The sequence below is a fragment of the Limanda limanda genome, chromosome 9, assembly GCF_963576545.1.
Source record: "Limanda limanda chromosome 9, fLimLim1.1, whole genome shotgun sequence".
Classification (NCBI taxonomy): domain Eukaryota; kingdom Metazoa; phylum Chordata; class Actinopteri; order Pleuronectiformes; family Pleuronectidae; genus Limanda; species Limanda limanda.
Window position 1 is genome coordinate 3,720,127 of NC_083644.1, and position 19,412 is coordinate 3,739,538.

A 19,412-nucleotide genomic window follows, 5' to 3' on the forward strand; every position below is an offset into this window, starting at 1 on the left:
TGAGCGGCCTAGGTGGTAGAGCGGGTCGTACAACAGCCAGATTGTTCTCAATCATCTCTAATCCAGTTATGATTTCATCCCTTATTTTCCATCAAAATATTTCAAATGTAGCCTATTACTTAATACCCATTTCCCCATCGCATGTTATAAGGCACAACAGCCTTCTCTCTCGTGGAAGGAGCTGAAGTCTGAGCCGGTTTTCATATCTCAAATGGAAGATTAATTCCATGATGGAATCCAGCAGTGCAACTAAGGCAAGACAGACCAGATACAGACTTGACGGGTTAAGAAATAATTTATTAACTTAAAAATGAACATTAAAAAGTGTAAATAATAAAGTACATTTTTAAAAACGAGTAACTATTTCCTGCTTAGCAAATTGAATGCAACTACAAAGTACACAGTTACGCTTCGTTAGTATTTTGCAGGGACGTCTGTCCACCGATGAAATTCCTGCTGAGGAGGAAGTGGAGTATTTTCAGGAGTGAGTGTAGGAGGCGTGGCCTCCGTCGTGGACTCTGCAGAAGTCCAGTCCCAGCACGGCTCTCTTCTTACAGGCCTTCCCCGTCTTAGTGATCCCATTGCACAGCTGACGGCCGGACCCAGAGCTGCCACAGGGACAGGAGAAGCTCATGATCAGTTTAATGTGTAGAACTTAATCAGATGAGAAAGTTATGACCAACTTTTAGTCATTAGGGCAGAGTCACATCTGAAGACTAGATATTGATTCTTCTGATCCAATTATCCTCTAGTGTGCAGCAGCCATTAAATGTCATTATAAATCTTTTGCTTGATATTTTACAGTTTAAACAACTTTATTATAAATAACTTCTAAATCATTATTCTGTAAAATACCTTTTCACATAAAAAAGGCAGATGCGTCCGACCCTTTTATATCTGACTGACTTCTGTCATCGATAAATTTGTCAGGCTCCAGTGTGAAGAAACACATAAAACACAAACCTGTTGCTAACTAGTGACGGAGCTGGACTGGCACATCGAGAGTCGTTCAATAAATCACGCGAGTCGTTAACTGCATCAAAAACTCCTCCCAGGATCCTCACTGGTATGTCGTCAACCAGGGCCTAAGCAACGAAATGATATATTTATCACAACATAATCTGAATTGTTGTCACAGCGTGAGAAGCCTGTGATAGGGAGTGGTGTTCATACCGCGGAAACATGTTCCACCAGTCTGGGAGTGGAGTGACAGGAAGTGCCTTTTATCTGCATGAACCTGGATTCCAGCATCGGCTTCCTGCGAGGAGGAGACACCACCGACAGCCCCAGGTCGCCTGCACACAGCAAACAGTCACAAAAACGCCAAAGGAATTGCTTCTTTGATATTCCACAGTTTTGAAAAGGTGTGATATACATTTAATCTGACCTGACAAGAAGCTGTCCTGGTGCAGGAGGTCGTCCGGCTCCAGGAAACCGACCACTTCATCTCTGAGGATTAAAGAATAAAACTCACCGCATCAAATTGATGGACTACAAAGCAATAAGAGCACACATCTCTTCTACTGCTTCAATTGTTTATCACCTCCACTAAGGAACTTGGGTTTCAAGTTCTGTTGGTGTGTTAAGACATGGTCCAAGAAAAATGAAATGTTAAAAAGGTGCAGAGCTGAGATTAAGTTATTTCCTGCGCTTGTTATTTTTTTTAAATCACTCTTTCTTTTCTGTTATAATTCATTTAACTTCTTTTAAATGTCATTTTAACAGGTTTCTCTTACTACATCAACACATTTGAATTTTTTAACTCCAGTCAAACTGATATGCATTTCTTGTATGAAAGGTGCCTCCCAATAAAGTTTGTTTTCGTGTAATTCTGCTCACGAACAAACAATTCTTACATGTAATTTTTCTGATCATATCAATGTGAATCAAAGTACTTTTTGTTCTGGACAGTTGATTTTACAAGATAAGATGTTTTGAAAATGTCCCATGTGGGTTCTGTCACATTATACCAGGCGTTTCATTACATTTTTTAATCAACCTAACCATCAGGAAAACACATGTCAGGTTCACTGAAAGTTGTTGTGAGTTGCGGACTCACTTCTGCGGTGTAGACGATGCCGGATACGAGTGACCAGCTGGAACTTGGTGCTTCTGTGGTTCCACGATGTCACACGGGGCCAGAGGCAGCCGGACAGCCGACCTCCCACTGAGGCTCGACCACAGCTGACTCACAAACCAGTGACCTGCACACGTCAAAGACACGTGATCAGCACATTCATGCAAAACACAGGAGACGTGATGTTCGTCTTGCTGGCAGGTTTTCAGTCTGTACCCAGAGACACGGTGAGCAGCAGCAGGGTGAGGCTGCCGAGGTCCAGCGCTGGCTGCTGGTTGACCTCGGCCACGGCGTTCAGAGGGACGGTGAGCAGCAGCATCGCTCGAGAGAAACCGGGACAACGCAGGAACGTCAGGAGGACGGCGGACATGACGAAGTAGCCTGCGTGTGCAATGCACGTCCACATGGCCGTGAGACTCAGACCTGCACGAGAGAAACACTCACTGATCCACGGGGAATAAAAAGTAAATCATCGTATTTCAGTGAATTCAGGACATTTTACTGACAAATGTGAAAGTACAATTCTTTAAAAGACATTTATTTATTCTCTTTACCATTTTTCTGAATTTGTTTTTGCACTCTCCGTGATCAATACCAGTCGTACTGTACGTACATACTTCAAATTGTAAATATCCATCCTTCATATTGCACAACTTTTTCTGGTTTGCTAAAGAACAACACAGTTTAAATGTTGCTGTAGGCATTAACTGTTATATTACAAATCTAAATGTCGGAGCCCTGAGCAGGTTCACAGACGCCGTGGGTCGGTCTCACCTGCCCAGCCGAGGTAGCCCTGGATCACGTGCAGCCGCTCCTCTATCCGACTCTGCATGTTATCCATGTAGTGCAGCATGAAGCCCAGCGTGCTGTTCATACGCTCCAGTTTGTCCATCAGGTCGCTGTAGTACTGGGAGGTCTGGTCCTGGTACTGCAGGAACTCCAGCATACTGTGGTCTGAGCAACAACACAAACGGACAGGACGGATATAAACTGCAGATGCAGAAATCACTGGACGACTTCAGAATGAGTTCCTGGTTTTTATTACCAATCTTCTCGTAGATGTCCTGAGCTTGGTGTCGGACGTCCGCCAGGTCTCTGACGATGGCCTTGTGGCTGTCCTGCACCTCGGAGCCTTGGACCTGCAGATGTTCACTCACGTTCTCTAAAGGATGAGATGGTTGAGATATTACATTTCTAATAGCACCAGTAATAATAATAATAAGATCACAGCAATGAAGCACAGATACAGAAATAGGGTTGCAAAATTCCAGGAATATTCAAAGTTGGAAACTTTCCATGGGAATTAACGGGAATAAACTGGAAATGTTGTGGGTAATTTATACTAACTGTATTTACCTTGTCATATACAGACATAAATATAAACATTTTGTTTTGTCATAGGCTGATTTGAGCCCTGAGGAAACTTTGGGCACTTGACTATATGCTTCTGCATCGTTGTGTCATTCTTAACATAGGTCTTTGCACAGTATTTGCAAATGTACACAGCCTTTCCTTCTACATTGGATGGGGTGAAATGTCTCCACACATGAGAGAGTGCACGTGGCATTGTTCTGTAGAATAAGATGAGAAAAAAGTTTGTAAAAGACACTAATGCAATGCCAGAGATATAAATAGTTAGCCAAAGAATTGGAAACGTCTGTAAAAATATTTTACAATTGATGGATAAATGAATGGAAATAGGCTAGATGAACAGATGAACAATCCTCAATCAGCATGCTAATATATTTTCCCAGTAATATCATTGAAACTTACCTGACTAGTCCTTCACTCTACAGCAGGCCTCAATAGCCCTGCTGTAGAGTGAAGCATGCTGGGAGTTATCTGTGCATGTGATGGAAGAATGCACAGTGGAGGGTTGAAACTCAACGTTCCATACATCTTTAAAATAGAGTTTTGAATGATGTTTTTATTGCTCAGCGTTTAATTTGCATAGTTGTTTTTTTTTCAAAATTCCAAAAATTCCCGAGCTTAATATTCCCGTGGAAAGTTTCCGGAAATTTACCGGAAACTTTCCACCCCTTTGCAACCCTATACAGATATCAAAAATGTTACAGAAATCATTAAAAAAAGGTTACATAAAAGAAAAGAGTAACACCAAGCGCACATTAAAAGGCAGCACAGATTTTTAGCTCAACATATTGTGCTTTTTGAACGGTTTCCTCTGTGGAATTACATAAAAGCACTGACCCATCCTGTTGGTGATGCCCTGGATGAGCTGAGCCACCAGCTCCTGTCCAGAGGCGATGAGAGCTTTCTCCTGACCCAGACGCTCCAGGTTGCTCTTCAGTGAACTCTCCATCTGCCCCTGGCCTTCGTGCAGCCTCCCCTGCTGGACCTGCAGAGAGCTGTGGCCCTGCAGCAGCTTGTCCAGGGAGGCGGCCGTCATTTCCCGCAGCTCCGACTGGCCCTCCTGTGCAACCACCATCACAGGTCACATGACAAACTGCTGCACGGGAAGCTGCCAAGCTAGAAGATAAACCCAACTCCACCTTCAGGTCCTTCATGGCGTCCAGCTGACTGGTCGCCGTGGAGATGAGAGCGTTGACCGTGTGCTCCGCTCTGCGTCGGAACAGCTGCTGGCGAGTGGCGTAGCAGACGGAGCGAGCTCGGTTGCTCACGATGTGATACGCGTTCCACGTGTCCGAGTCCATGTTCGCAGTGCACTCTTTGATAGACTGAAACATCATAGAGATTAGGGATGGGGGGGAAAATCGATTCAGTTACAAATCGCGATTCTTGTGAATGACGATTTTTAATCGCCATGCTGCCTCCCAAATTGATTTAAAAAAAACAAAAACATATTTATTGGTTTATACCGGGGGGCAGTGGTGTATAAAGTACTTGAAAGCCATACTTGAGTAAAAGTACAGATATCTTACCTGAAAGTGACTTTGGTAAAAGTAAAAGTCACCCGTCAGAAAATGACTTGAGTAAAAGTCTTAAAGTAGCTCATATTTAAAGTACTTAAGTATCAAAAGTATCTGGTGTTGAAATGTACTTAAGTATCAAAAGTAAAAGTACAAAGTGCTTTTTATAGTAGTCCTATACAGACACAAAACAATCCAAAATGTTTCTCCTCAAGATTTATCTCAACTGACTGAAATTATAACAACAATATGAATATAATGTATGTAATGTATAATTTTACAAATTTTGAACCCTAGATGAGAGAGAGAGAGAGAGAGAGAGAGAGTGAGAGTGAGAGTGAGAGTGAGAGTGAGAGTGAGAGAGTGAGAGTGAGAGTGAGAGTGAGAGTGAGAGAGAGAGTGAGAGAGAGAGAGAGCTGCGTCAACCTCCGCTGCTCAAGTAACGAGCCAGTTTGAGAATGTAAGAAGTAGAAAGTACACATATTTTTGTTCAAATGTAACGAGTAAAAGTAAAAAGTCGTCAAGAAAATAAAAACTCAAGTAAAGTACAGATATGTGAAAAATCTACTTAAGTACAGTAACAAAGTATTTCTACTTCGTTACTTCCCACCACTGCCGGGGGGGATATATTGGGGGAGCAACATCACCCCAGAGCATGTTGACCAGCTCTTGTTTTTGCACAAGAATCTAAACATACCCAAGCACTAGCTTTGCATCGCCTACAAGCAAACAATAGCCTACTGTTTGTTTTTTTCAAAGTTTATATTTTAAGTAAACTTTTATTCATTCTATTTAATTTACCTTTTATTTATTGTTTAAAAGTAGCCTAAGTGGCTTACATTTCTTAATCTGTCAGTTTGTGTGCAGTTGACAGGGGCTATTCAATAACGGGGCACATTTTTATTTATTTTCTGTATTGGCTGCCCGGCAGTCATTAAGTTAATGTTAATATTTGAAATAAAACTGGTAAAGCTCTAAGTGAATTTGACTGTGTTGTATTTGAATGGATGATTCAACATTTTTCCATGGTCCAGTATTTAAAAAAAAAAAAGAACCAAAAGAAATCCCAGGAAAACGTAATATCGAATCGCAATACATATCGTATCGCCAGCCAAGTATCGTGATAGTATCGTATCGGGAGGTCCCTGCCGATTCCCGTCCCTAATAGGGATATTATTCAATGTACTTCAGATAATTATGTAGAATAACTTTGTGTGTTTACCATTTCCTCTGTGCAGGGGTAGGTCTGCCGGCCCTCACTCTCGGCCTGACAGTTGAACAGAACCACGCCGAGCTTCGCCAGCTGCTCCTCGGAGAGACTGTCACAGCTGGACCTCAGCCGGGCGACCACCTGGGGCACAGGAGCACAACCAGTATGATGTCATTTCCAGTTTGTTTTAAAGCTTTTCCCATCATTCCCATCAGTGTTTTAAGTGGTCGCAAGGAGATAAATTGTCAAATACTATATTGATATTCGGGTTTTAAAAGGTTTTTAGTGGCATCCTTCATAGTGTGAGCATTTTATTTAATGGTTAATTAAATAGATTTGGTCCAATATTTAGCCTATAACCCCTTATTGCCTGAATTAATTTCCAATTATAAAAAAAAAAAAATTTTATTTGTGTTTTTGGCTGTCATACAGATGCTAAATTAAGTGGAGATTGTTAATTTCAATATAGCATAAACAATAGATATAAAATTAAGAAATGAGGCAAATTAGCAACATTAGGCATAATGGGGCATAAACGTAATTTAACTAATTTTCCAGTCTCTGGTATGTAGATTATTATATTGATGCTGCTTTTGCTTGAAATTGAATAACAACATATGTTTCTGCACAATCATTGCTGTTCCATCATCACAGAATTTCAAATACAGCTTAATATCTCAAAATAACTTTGCTGCACAGTACCAAGGGGCTAGTGTGTATTTTCCACTCCGACCACTAGATGGCGGCAGAGTACTTCCAATACCTTCATGGTATGTGTAGAATTTGCACCATCAGGCATTAGTGGGATAAAAACACCGGAATGGGGTTTGAGGCAAATTTGCGACATTCGTCTACAAGGGGTTAAGCTAAATATTCCCAGACATATTGGTGTCAATGGTTATGTTTAGCAATATGAAAACTTTTATTTCATGAAATAAACAATGCAGAGAAGATATTAATTTATGTTTATACATTACGCAACAAATGTTGATTTCCTTAATTCAAGCTCTATATATATTCAGTTGTATTCATGCATGCAATTTTGAGTTCATGGCCTGAATTACATTTCTTTGTCAATAAATTAACCGGAATCAGGATTTTATTTGAACTCCAAATCTTTACAAGAGGAGCTCTAACAAAAAGCCCTCGGCAGATGAATGAATAATGAAAGTGTCTGACTGTGAAGGTTTGTTTCGACCTTGTAATGACAGCTGTCCAACGGGCTGAGCTCCATCTGCTTCGCCTCGGACAGAAACTTCTCGTCGCCAGTGACCATTTCAAACTGAGCGTGCTTTGCCAGAAGAGCTGGAGCTGCAGTGGCGGCTGGAGGAGGAGGAGGAGGAGGGGGAGGAGCCTCTGTCCGACTCAGCCACTCAAACAGTCCGCTGACGGCAGGACACTGACAGCTGAGGAGGAGCAGGAGGAGCAGGAGTCGAACCATGTCTGGAAAACAAGAACACATGTTGAAATATAGCGTTAAAGACTTCAATCTAGATTCTTAAAGAATTTTGAAGTTTTGAAAAAGGTTAAATTCACCTTTTCTTCTCTGTTATGCGTCTTTAATTCTCAAAAAGTGTGAGTTTTCCAGTTAAAACGTTTATATTTAAAGAATAATGTAATAGTTAAGTGTGTTAAGCTTTATTACTCATTTTCATAAGTAAACACACAGGGATAATCACATTAAAGCCTTATATTCTAGTTTTTGGTGCACTTTAGGCAAACAGGAACTGCATTTTCAGACTTTCCCAAACGAATGAGATGAGACTGACATAAAATCATCCACAACTTCCAAAACACATCTGGAATCAACGGTAGGAAAGTGTTGGTTTTAACACAGATGTTATTTTTTGTTCTCCAAAATATGGATTTACCTTGGAGGACAAATTCTCTCGTCTCCAACCGAGGAAACAATCTTCCTGTGAAGTGCGATAACAAACTTTTTGCAGGTGCTGATTTAATAAAGAGCAAATTGTCGTCACACCATATATAAATTTGACTCTGATTTTTGTCATGTTTGCAGCAGTTTTAATGGAGGTTTTGTGATTATTACACCGCTGTAATTTAACTTGTGTTTCAGTGCATCATTCTGCAAAGTGAATCTCACTCAGAGAGAAGTTAAACACAGTTGAATGGAAGAGAACGACCACACTTCAGAGATCCACCACTAGATGGCTCCATTGCCAGACCCGGTGTGTGTGTTTGGATTTATAGATTTTAAAATGTATATGCAGGATTTTAAATCTGGTGCATGTGGATTTTAATATCTTGTTACCTGAAGAGAATGCAAATCAATTATAAAAACATAATTCATTCATTCATGCATTTGAATGGAGTCAACACCGAGGCTTGTCCAGGCATGTCTGCTCTGCTGCTCACACCATGCACACAGTGTTTCTATTGATAATGAAGGAATTCATCATCTACACAATTATTAATTTTGACTAATAATGAAAAATTGAACAAAACGAGCAAACTAGAAAGATCCGAACATGATTTAGTTCCCAGTTACAGCGGGAAAAATGTAAAACACACAGGAAGTTTGGACTGTTTCTTCTGCAGAGCACCACAGGAAACAATAAGAAATCACATTCTAACACATTTAAAGCGCTCAGCAACACACTTGTCCACAAATGTTAATTTCTCTACACAGTGGATTAAAAGCATCAAAGGAGATTATTACTAAAAAAACCTGTACCTGTGGTTTGCAGGTCGATGTGCACCGAGTGTGAAGCAGGACTCACGCACACAGACACACACACTCACAGCTGATTGAAATGACACATGATTGATTTTTGTCCACACACTCCGCACTAATCACCTGGTAACGGGTGTGTTTGATTTATGTCCACGATGAGAGAAAGAGGGGCGGTGCAGGGGCCGTGCTGGTGAGAAAGATGGGGAAGGCACCGCCCACCTGGTTTGAATGGGAAAGTAAAATAAAACAAACCAACCCACTGGTGTTTTAATAATGCTGCATTCAAGCACCCCTCGGATGTTTCAGTGTAGAAAGTATGGCTGCGGTCGAATTATTTATCAATTTGAATTTAGTATATTTTCAATGTTTATTTATGTTTTATTTATATTTATTCTTATTTGTTGCGTGTGATTTAACATTATTTAAGGAAGATATTCAAAGTAGGGATCTGGAGGTTAAACATCAGACTAATCTAAAGTATTAACTAAAAATAAACAAAGAAAAACATGTAAATAGATAATAAATATAAACATAAATAGGGCTGCACATGTTATTTTGGTGATGAAAATAAAAGTTATGTATCGGACCCCCATCCATCCTGGAGTACCTTGCTTAGCGCCCCCTGGAGGTGATGTGAGTGTAGGTTTCTGCAGTGTGCTACAGGTCAGTGGTAATGGAACTACTTTCAGCTTCATCACTTTATATGACACGTCCGTTTTGTCTACTCGCTGCATGTTGTTGTGACTTTTTGCTGCTCACTGTCAACTGTGTCAACTCGATGAAAGTTGTGTATCTTTATAGACACGTGTTGCGTTCTCTCCGCCACCATACGGAGCAAAACTTTCCTGTTCTTTTTAAAACCACGTGGCGGCGCTGTAACTCCGGGACAGGTGTCTCCAGCGGATCCGAGGGGACTGGTAATTGACATTTAAAGACCAGTTTGAGTTTTAAAGCAGCGTCGGACGTGTGCAGCCCCGGGAGCCAGCAGGTGAATCCCCGGCCTCCCTCCGGCAGCTAGCCGCCGGCCCCGCTGCGTCGCCCGGCCTCGCTGCGTGTGTCCCCCCGCGGTACTTCATGGTTTCTCCCGTCAAAAAGACACGGGCATTTGGGTTTTTATAATCTAATCTGCCCCGGATTATTCTCTCGCTGTCCCGGGTTAGGTAGCTAGCTAGCAGCAGCGGTGTTAGCATCGTGTTTACCACCTGTAGGCTAACTCGGATTCAAGCTAGCCCCACCGGAGATGCTAGTTAGCCCGCTAGCCGTGTGAACGCCCCGCCGCCGGGCTAGCTAGCTAGCTAGCAGCAGCGGTGCTAGCTTATCAGTGTTAGCATCGTTAGCACCGTGTCTACCACAGGATTCAAGCTAGCTACACCAGACATGCTAGTTAGCCCGCTAGCCTTGTGAGCTCCGGGCTAGTGGGCTAACTAGCGGGCTGCTAGTGCTAGCGGGCTAACTAGCGAGCTGCTAGTGCTAGTGGGCTGCTAGCGGGTCATAGCGGGCTGCTAGCCGTCGAGCTAACTAGTCATCGCAGCAATGGACGACCCCGGGCTGAAGAAGCAGAACTGGGACGTGCGGGAGACGGAGCTGTTCCTGGAGACCCTGGCGGAGCTGGACATGACGAAGTGCCTGGACGGGAGGAAGGTTCGCAACAACAAGCTCTTCAAGGTGGCCCAGCGGCGGATGACTGCGGCCGGATACCACCGCTCCGTGGACCAGCTCAAGTTCCGCTGGAAACTTCTCAAAAGTGCGTACTACAAGTGCAAGAGGGCGCCCACCGCCCCGGTGCCCCCCAGCAGGATCCAGGGCTGGTGGCGCTACGAGAAGACGATGGTCGCCATCATGGAGTCCCGCCACCCGCTGGTCGGGGGCGACCCGGGCCGGAGGGACGAGGGCACCGGGGACTCGGAGGAGGACGCGTCCCTGCCGCCCTGGCCTCGGCCCTGCCCGGGGACCACCGCGCAGAACCTGGGTTTAATTGTAGGGCTGACGCCGTGGATCCCGTGGATTGTGTGTCGTTAGCTGTGTGTGTCGTGTGTTGTGTAGATGCATGCGTTGGTTTGTGTTGTTTACATGCACCCACACACACCCGTGTGTGGTTATTTGCAGCTGCTGCACATCTGTCCTGCAGAGTGTGGGTGTGGATCTTGGAGGCTGCAGGTTGTGATGCTGGTGAATCATTGCTTGTCAACATGTCATACTATCTAGAAATGTAGTGTAAATTGATCCATCCACATATTATTGTCTAGCTCTTCTAGTCTATAAAACACTTTGAGATATTTTACAAGCTGCATTTACAAATTCTCTGAGACCAATTCTCTAAATTCTTTAATTTGCTAATTTGGCTCAAGCGACAAAACCCAAATATATTCAGTCTAATCTCATCAGATCAGATGTAGAGAGTTCAAAACTCACGCCACAGCACAAAGGAGAAGCATGGAAATAAGAATAATGACCATAAACAGAATCTAGAATAATAGAAGAACGATTGAAATACTGTTTACTGAATAGGCTGGTTTTTAAATGTGCAATTTAAATATATAAGTTGTTTGTTTATATTACAAATTAAGTGCAGCAGTCTTTGTTGGATTGTGGATTAGATATGATTAACATAATATGATAAGAAAACAGCCCTTTAAGAACTGAAGGTCACATCGAAGTAGATGTGTATTAATTCTCTGGATGGACGAATAGATTAATAAACCCTTCGTCTCTCTAGATTTTATGTCTGTTATTCTTAGGTTATAGAACCTAATTCTACACAAAGCACCGAAAGCTACATTCTGTAAGACAACATGATATTAAACAAGAACCTTCATTAAAATCCTCTGTTTAATCAGGCTTAATATTAACATGGATCTCATGTGGACACCAGCTCTAATTTCTCTGATTCACACCAGCATCACAATGCGTCTCCACTGACCAATCAAACCACTTTCCCACTCCATACGCAATCAACCACCGACATCCCCTCCGCGCTCACACAACAAATTGTGTTGCTTTTGTTGCGTTTGAGTTAGTGAAGTGTTTGTGAGAGTGCAGGAGAGAGAGAGGCCCTGTAGACATCTGCTAATAACGTCCTTCCTGAGAGATCCCATCACAAGTAGCCAGCGCTAAGTACCTGTGCTCACACCCGGTAATACAGTGTGTCTCCTGTGACCACTTGTGATTGGATGTTTGTTAAAACCAAATTATTGTGTTGACCCAGCCTTGTGTGTTCAGATGTGTCCAATGTCTGTGTGTGTCATGATTCTGTGGGAGAGGAGTCAGGAGAAGCTTCACGAATCTGATCAGAACCAACTCCGAACGTGGTGCGATCTGATCTATATCCACAAATCAAATATGCTCCCTGACAAGTGTGAAATACTTTTGATTCATTGTGAAAACGTGGCGGGTCGGAGAACTTGAGATGAGTAGGGGGTTCATAAAATTTGACCGAAGACACATTTGGGTTCTCACTGATAAAAGAATGTGGTTGTTGTGATCGGATCTCAAATGCGTCCACAATGAATCATGGGTAGGATGCAGTTACACCTGTAACTTAGAGCTGTCTACTTGTGATCGGATCCCTCAGGACGGACGTTACCAGGTCTGAACAAGGCCTATTCATTACATGCAGAAATCCTTATGAGAGCGAGGGAGAAATCTGATTCGCAGCCAGACTGGGACTGGGTTCTGTGCTGGTTTATTGAACTGGGTTAGGGGTGCAGCTGCATGGCAAACAAAGAAAAGACCAAGAACAGGGAAGCTGCTGTAAGAGTAGTTGTGGGAAATCTGTTGAAGCGTCGACCAGGATTTAACCTGTAATCTGACCTATTGCCTGAACTGTTTCTTGTGTGCATGTCAACAAAGTGTGTGTTGTGGTCTCTTGCCGTGTGTTGTCAATACAGGAGTCCCGAAACAGTGTGTTTTATTATTTCACAGTTTATTTGTGGATGTCGGTGACGTGTACTGTAGCGGAGACATTTTATTAAATTTGATTTGCACTGGTTGAAATGGTGTCAGTTATAATCTCTCTTTAGATTCTTGTTTTTAGATTTTTCTCATCAGTCTCGCCTTTTTTTCTAGTTTCAGGCAATTGTATTGTTGAACATTGTCACATAAAATACTTACATGTTGTTGCTTTTATTTTGAAAGGGTGTTTTATCTCAGTAAAATCCAGCAAAAAGCCCCTCTATGCATTTAGTAAATAAGTTATACTGGATTTACTTCTTGCTTTTAACTTAAGTTAAAGAACTTGATCTTAAATGATTGATTGTCTTAGAACTGCATCTAACAATTATTTTCATTAGTGATTAATCTGTTCATTACTTCCTCAATGAATCTTCACAGTTGAAAAGGAAGAAAAATTTGTCTTAAAAATTATCTTTTTAATTGATTAATGAACCAATTTCTCTGTTTTGCCGTATTGTTTATAACAAAGTGTGTGTGAGATTGTGTGATTCTCTTGTTACTGTGGGAAACAGATTGTGTTATAACTCGTCCTGTGAATGATGTTGACGTTCCCCGCTCTAATCTGTTCTGTCCTTTTCATCTTTCAGATCAAAATGGACCCTGAGATGGACTCGCAGCTGAAAATCGGTTTTATCGGTGCAGGCAACATGGCGTACGGCATCGCAAAGGGCATCCTGTCCGGTGAGTGAAAAATAAAACCTGTCTGTGATTCAGGTAAAGGATTTAATTTTGGGAGTATTGACTCTTAACAGTTTGTTTCCATCTACAGGAACTGTTCCTCCTGGAAACATCCAAGTGAGCGCACCGTCCGTCAGGAACCTCGGACGCTTTCAGGTGCGTCTCATGCCGCCGGGCACAGCTCATATTCTCATGTCCTCATGTCGATATATATGAACATGTAGACGCCATCACTTTCTTATGACTGAGATCACTCGGAGGGAATTTCCTCTTCTTGATTGGGTTTTTGTGGATAGAGTTCAAGGTTACTGTGACCTAAAGGAGCTGTATCATTTTGCCATAACTGAAGAATTCATGTCGTTAAAGCAAGTATTTTTCTCAAATGTCTAATTTGATATTCAAACGGTCTAAGTTCATCTTCACAGTGACATCGGTTGTTTCTACAAACACTAACCTTCTGACACTTACTGTATTTATTCAACACCATGACTCAGTAGCCGAAGTAGAGATTGTGACTGTTTCCTTGTTGTTCGTATCTTCTGCAGAGGAATCAGAAGTTAATGTTCCCAAGTAGAAATGTGTCTGTAAGAGTTAACAGAACACAAACAATCTTAAAGTGTTAGGATTGTGCATAAGTGGCTTAAACAAGTTTATCCAGACATGTGTAAGTATATAAGGCATTAATAAACCAGTGCAGCACATTTTTTGTCATTGATTAATCTTCTATTACATTGTTTGTCTCATAAAATGTAAGAAAACAGTGTAAAATACGTCATCAAATCCTAAAGTGATCTCTTCTTGGGCTTGTTTTTTCTCGTCATACAGTCCATAATCAAAACAACTTACAATGACATAAATAACGGAGACAATCTGCAAATCTTCTGTCATAATTTTCTAATGGGACTGCAAAATTACCCTCTGACATCTGCCTGGCTCCATAGCTGCTGCCTGAAATCTGGTCTGTTGTTCTTTCTCACCTGCGGGTGTGAATTCATATTAGTTCATGAGGGTTAGCAACATTTCTCCCTCTTGCTTCCAGGAGCTGGGGATTTCCGTCACCCACTCCAACGTAGAGGTGGTCAGTGGCTCGGATGTCGTCTTCGTGGCCGTCAAACCTCACCTGGTGTCACCCGTTCTCAGTGAGATCTCACCACACGTCACCGACAGACACATCATCGTGTCTGTGGCAGCAGGAGTGACGCTGGCAACGCTGGAGGAGGTGAGAGCCATCGACAGGATGTTTAAAACAGTTCTGTAACGATGGGTAAATCCTGTTGACCCTGGCTCTGTCTGATTCTCAGCTCCTTCCAGAGAATTCAGTCGCCGTCCGCCTGATGCCCAACCTGCCATGCATGGTTCAGGAAGGAGCTCTGCTGTTTGCTCGAGGATCTCGTGCAAAGGAGGAGGACGGCGTTCTGCTGCGCTCCTTGTTGCATCACTGTGGTTTGGTGGAGGAGGGACCTGAGGCCTGGATCGACATCCACACTGGCCTGAGTGGGAGTGGGGTCGCTTTCGTGAGTGACCTCAGATGGAACAGTTATACAAAGTGACTTCAGTACGATTTATTCTGTTAGCACCAGGACTGAACAGTTTCCTCTGTAGAAACATTTAAGCATTTTACTTAGACTTGTGCATGGAAACGGTTACAAAGAAAACTGTACGTATGGTTCAGTTTCATATTTAGTTTTCCACCAAACAGCAGAACTACTGGACTTTTTAATCTGATGCTTGTGATTCTTCTCTGAAGGTTTATCTGTTCGCTGAAGCTCTGGCAGAAGGAGCTGTGAAGATGGGGATGCCCAGTGCTCTGGCCCACAGCATCGCATCGCAGACCGTTCTGGTCAGTTGTGGTTTTTTTTGTGTTCATCTGCAATATCATCAGTTTTTGTTAAAGACAAAATAATCTATGCTCTTTAACGTCTAAGTCTGGAGGCATAATGTTTGAGGTTTTAATTTCATAATTCGATTTGAAGTTGTTTGTGCAAAACATGGAGGAAAAGGAGATTCAATTCTTAAGGGGAAAAAGAAAAAAATGGCAATATAAAGAAAGAAAGTTGAGATTCTTTGAAACTATACGTTGATTAACAGTTTATTCCTAAAAAATATAGAACCTTTAACGTCTAAGTCTGGAGGCATAATGTTTGAGGTTTTAATTTCATAATTCGATTTTAAGTTGTTTGTGCAAAGCATGGAGGAAAAGGAGATTCAATTCTTAAGGGGAAAAAGAAAAATGGCAATATAAAGAAAGAAAGTGGAGATTCTTGGAAACTATACGTTGATTAACAGTTTATTGCTCAAAAAATATAGAACCTACAGTTAAGCCAGTGATTCTCAAAATGTGTGGCGCGATTATAATTAATATATTTTTTCTCTATTATTGAAAAAGTACAGACTGATGGAGGAATGTAGTGATAAATGTCACCAAAAGTACTTCAATTAAGTTGTATTTAAGCAAAGTTATGGCACTAATGTTTGAAAAAAGCATCACAAAAAGTTGTTTGAAAAAGAATTTATTTGCACATCAGAAATTTCTCAAAGTAATGTGGATTTATTGTTCATGTGTAATTACACATGTTAAACTTGACCCATTTTGGCAATTCTAGACCCAAAGTGGGGCATGACAGAAAAAGTTAAACCAACATACGCTTTACATACAGTGATTCATGGTGATTGTTTTTTTCCAGCTGCTTTATCTTTAATCCAGAGATTTAAAATGCATCCTGGAAATAATACAATAAGATGTGCAGCATAAAAATCGCCCGGTTCCAACCTGGTATTAACATCTGTCTCATGTGATCCAATCACAAGTGGACAGCGTGAAGTACATCACAGGTTTGTACGGTAATGGAAAACCTGGAAAAGTCATGGAATTTTAAAATGTGTTTTTCCAGGCCTGGAAAAGTCATGGAAAAAAAATAATCTCCCAAAAGTTTTGGAAAAGTCATGGAAATTTGTTATATTCATAATTTCATGTCTTTCATTTTAGGGATGGGCATAATTAATAGACGATCGATTAACTGATCATTAAGAATTTTGTAAATGACATTATTTTTTCATCGATGAAAACTATTGCATGTTTGCTATGTGGCAGGAGGTTGGAATATCCGAGTTGCCCTGAACGCAGCACAGTGAAGATGTTAGCAGCTGAAGGAAGCAGCCCGGAGCTAAGCCTCCGCTGCTCGGCTTCCATTCCCCGGGGTTCCCTTCCGTTTAACTGCCTCAAGAGTTGTTCAGCTTGTTATAAAGATCTCAATGAGGAAACGTGCTGTGTTTTTTCTATTTTCACTGCATATTAATATAGCCTATAAATAGTGAATTTTAATATAAAAATATTAATGATTAATCGAAAATTTGTCATTAACTCTCCCGACGATCGATTAAGACAATTTAAGTAATTTAAAGTTTTAAATAATTCATATGCTTTTAAAGAAATACACTCAAAATATAAGCAGGCATACTTGGGTTTGTCATGCCTTGGAATTCTCATTGTTAGTTTGAATGCTACATTTTGTAACTTTTTCGCGTAAACACCGAGATTTCACAAAATGTTCGGTCATTTGGTTTAAAGTTATTGAAAAGTCATGGAAAAGTCATGGAAATCCATTGGTCAAAATGTGTATGAACCCTGACATCAGATCCCAGTTATACCCTCAGACCTCCTCATTGATCTGATTTCTCCGCTGTGTGTGTCTCAGGGTGCCGGGAGGTTGCTTCGCGACACCGGGAAGCATCCGGCTCAGCTGCGCTCTGAGGTCTGCACCCCGGGGGGAACAACCATATATGGACTCCACACGCTGGAGCAAGGCGGCTTGAGGGCAACGACCATGAGCGCCGTGGAGTCGGCCACCGAGAGAGCCAGGGAGCTGGGCAGGAAGTCGGCGGCAGGAAGCAGGAAATGACGTTTGCCCTTTTTTAAATAACTGCTCATCAGACTTCAGGAATGGAGACAAAACTGGACTGGACTTTTTTATTTCTATCTCTCTTACTCCCCCTGAACAAGTGCATTTACATCTTCTCCTCTTTTTCTTGCCTCTCTCACCGGAAGGACTTGAAGGTGAATATCGGCTCAACCTCAATACCGACGCTGACAAGTAAATGATCTTAACGTGACCCTGAGATCTACATTTTCTGAGAGAATCACTACTTTTTACATGCACAGTAATAATCGATGTTGTGGATTCAGTCAGGGACCCAGATTAGGCTTTGCTCATAGTTGTGGATACTTTTACCATAGACATTTATAAAGACTAGATGTCTCGTTCGACGGAGGCGGACGTCACCACATGGCGGCCATCTTGCTAGGGGGCAGCTCGCTCACCCATAACATTGTGTTGGTAGTGGTAAATAACCATAACTTGCTCAATTTTCAACCGATTTTGAAACGGTCTGGTTTGTTATAAACGTCAGAGATGTAACTATGACACTGCATACTTATGAATAATTATGTTATTTTCTAAAAAAAATTAATAATTTATGCAGAGTCATAACTACATCTCTGACGTTTATAACAAACCAGACTGTTTCAAAATCGGTTGAAAATTGAGCAAGTTATGGTTATTTACCACTACCAACACAATGTTATGGGTGAGCGAGCTGCCCCCTAGCAAGATGGCCGCCATGTGCGGACGTCCGGCTCCGTTGGCCGGCAACCCAGACGAGACATCTAGTCTTTATATATATATCTATGACTTTCTCCACAATAAGGTGCAGTGTTGTGAATTATTAGGGTTGTGTTTCAAAACACTGACTAGTATCAATTGGTCCAAAAACTAATTGTGTAAACTACACATAATCCAGAATTGCCTTACTGGCCTTGATTGAGTTATGTGCATGTAATGTAATGTGTAGCGTAGAAAGGATCTTGAACGTGTATTTAATATTGAAATGTGTTATTTAATAATCGGCCACATTCAGCACTCGTTGTGCGACAGAAAATTTGTAGGAAAAGATTAATGGACAAATGCCAAGTGTGTGGAGTTGATTTCATAAAAGTGTCATGTGAACAGGATGACTTTGTGCGTTGCCTCTTTATTTCTATTTAATTTAATTTAATTTATTTATGGAACGGTGAAATCCTCAGGAACGGTCAGTTCACACAACTCGAGGGAGGTTGTTGTTCTTATTGTGGTTATTGTTGTTGCTTTGCAGCTCAGTGACTTTTTGTGTTGTCGTTTTTCAGACTCGTCAGCTGTTTCCTCATTAAACCGCTAAACAAATACGTTCAGTTCTTCTTTACTTTCATGTCTTGGAATCTTGTGCCAAATGCATGAAGTTTTATAAATTCACCAGCATATTCACATGTTCTTATTAATTATAATTCATTCATGTCACTACATTAACAAACAGGTTGAAGATAATAGGGGAACAAGTGATAAGTAGGAAGTATAAACGGTGGTTGTGTGTGTGTGTGTGTGTGTGTGTGTGTGTGTGTGTGTGTGTGTGTGTGTGTGTGTGTGTGTGTGTGTGTGTGTGTGTGTGTGTGTGTGTGTGTGTGTGTGTGTGTGTGTGTGTGTGTGTGTGTGTGTGTGTGTGTGTGTGTGTGTGTGTGTGTGTGTGTGTGTGTGTGTGTGTGTGTGTGTGTGTTGACCCTGTGATTCGCTGCCTCTCACCTCAGGTCAGCCGGGGTCGACCCTCAGGCTCAGTGGGACAGAATGGATTCATGTATATCTGATTCATAGCCTTATTATAACTAACATAGCCTTTGTAGGTAAACACATTTGAGTATCTCGATATATATATATAGATATATAAATATATACATAGATATCTGATGACATATCAGTCTCTGCTCTCTCCCTCCTCTCACAGATCACGTACCTCTACTCTCTTCCTCCTCCTCTTCTTCCTCCTCTTCTCCTTCTCCTCTTCCTCCTCTCACAGATCCCTAACCTCTGCTCTCTTCCTCCTCCTCCT

The 19,412-nt window shown here is 41.7% G+C and overlaps 2 protein-coding genes across 6 annotated transcripts; one reads left to right on the forward strand and one right to left on the reverse strand.

The window, feature by feature from the left end:
* Positions 1-281: 281 nt before the first annotated feature.
* On the reverse strand, positions 282-8,934 carry bmb (brambleberry). Its single transcript, XM_061078286.1, has 13 exons — positions 8,871-8,934; positions 7,374-7,618; positions 6,188-6,316; positions 4,588-4,773; positions 4,286-4,508; positions 3,123-3,239; positions 2,852-3,031; positions 2,294-2,500; positions 2,060-2,204; positions 1,388-1,449; positions 1,174-1,295; positions 964-1,085; positions 282-608 (listed from the first exon to the last, which is right to left on the reverse strand). The coding sequence occupies exons 2-13, from the start codon at positions 7,614-7,616 to the stop codon at positions 479-481; spliced, it is 1,866 nt and encodes a 621-aa protein (XP_060934269.1). The 5' UTR covers positions 7,617-7,618; positions 8,871-8,934; the 3' UTR covers positions 282-478.
* A 566-nt stretch (positions 8,935-9,500) lies between these two features.
* pycr3 (pyrroline-5-carboxylate reductase 3) lies at positions 9,501-17,782 on the forward strand. Of its 5 annotated transcripts, none has more exons than XM_061078761.1 (7): positions 9,501-9,533; positions 13,409-13,502; positions 13,591-13,655; positions 14,539-14,718; positions 14,801-15,013; positions 15,247-15,339; positions 17,195-17,782. In XM_061078761.1, exons 2-7 carry the CDS (start codon positions 13,415-13,417, stop codon positions 17,396-17,398), a joined length of 843 nt encoding a protein of 280 aa, XP_060934744.1. In that variant the 5' UTR covers positions 9,501-9,533; positions 13,409-13,414; the 3' UTR covers positions 17,399-17,782. The 5 variants fall into 5 exon arrangements, with proteins under 5 accessions (XP_060934744.1, XP_060934743.1, XP_060934742.1 ...); XM_061078760.1 differs by lacking the exon at positions 9,501-9,533 and adding an exon at positions 9,582-9,787; XM_061078759.1 differs by lacking the exon at positions 9,501-9,533 and adding an exon at positions 9,794-9,858.
* The last annotated feature ends 1,630 nt before the right edge of the window (positions 17,783-19,412 follow it).

Excerpts from the sequence above, each read along its gene's own strand:
- pycr3 (XM_061078758.1), top strand. The coding sequence starts at position 10,404 with ATGGACGACCCCGGGCTGAAGAAGCAGAACTGGGACGTGCGGGAGACG. Across the intron at positions 13,503-13,590 it reads CGCAAAGGGCATCCTGTCCG|GAACTGTTCCTCCTGGAAAC; the intron begins GTGAGTGAAAAA and ends TTCCATCTACAG. Across the intron at positions 15,014-15,246 it reads GTGGGAGTGGGGTCGCTTTC|GTTTATCTGTTCGCTGAAGC; the intron begins GTGAGTGACCTC and ends TCTTCTCTGAAG.
- bmb (XM_061078286.1), bottom strand. The coding sequence starts at position 7,616 with ATGGTTCGACTCCTGCTCCTCCTGCTCCTCCTCAGCTGTCAGTGTCCT. Across the intron at positions 4,509-4,587 it reads ACGCCATGAAGGACCTGAAG|GAGGGCCAGTCGGAGCTGCG; the intron begins GTGGAGTTGGGT and ends GTGGTTGCACAG. Across the intron at positions 1,296-1,387 it reads CCAGGACAGCTTCTTGTCAG|GCGACCTGGGGCTGTCGGTG; the intron begins GTCAGATTAAAT and ends TGCTGTGTGCAG.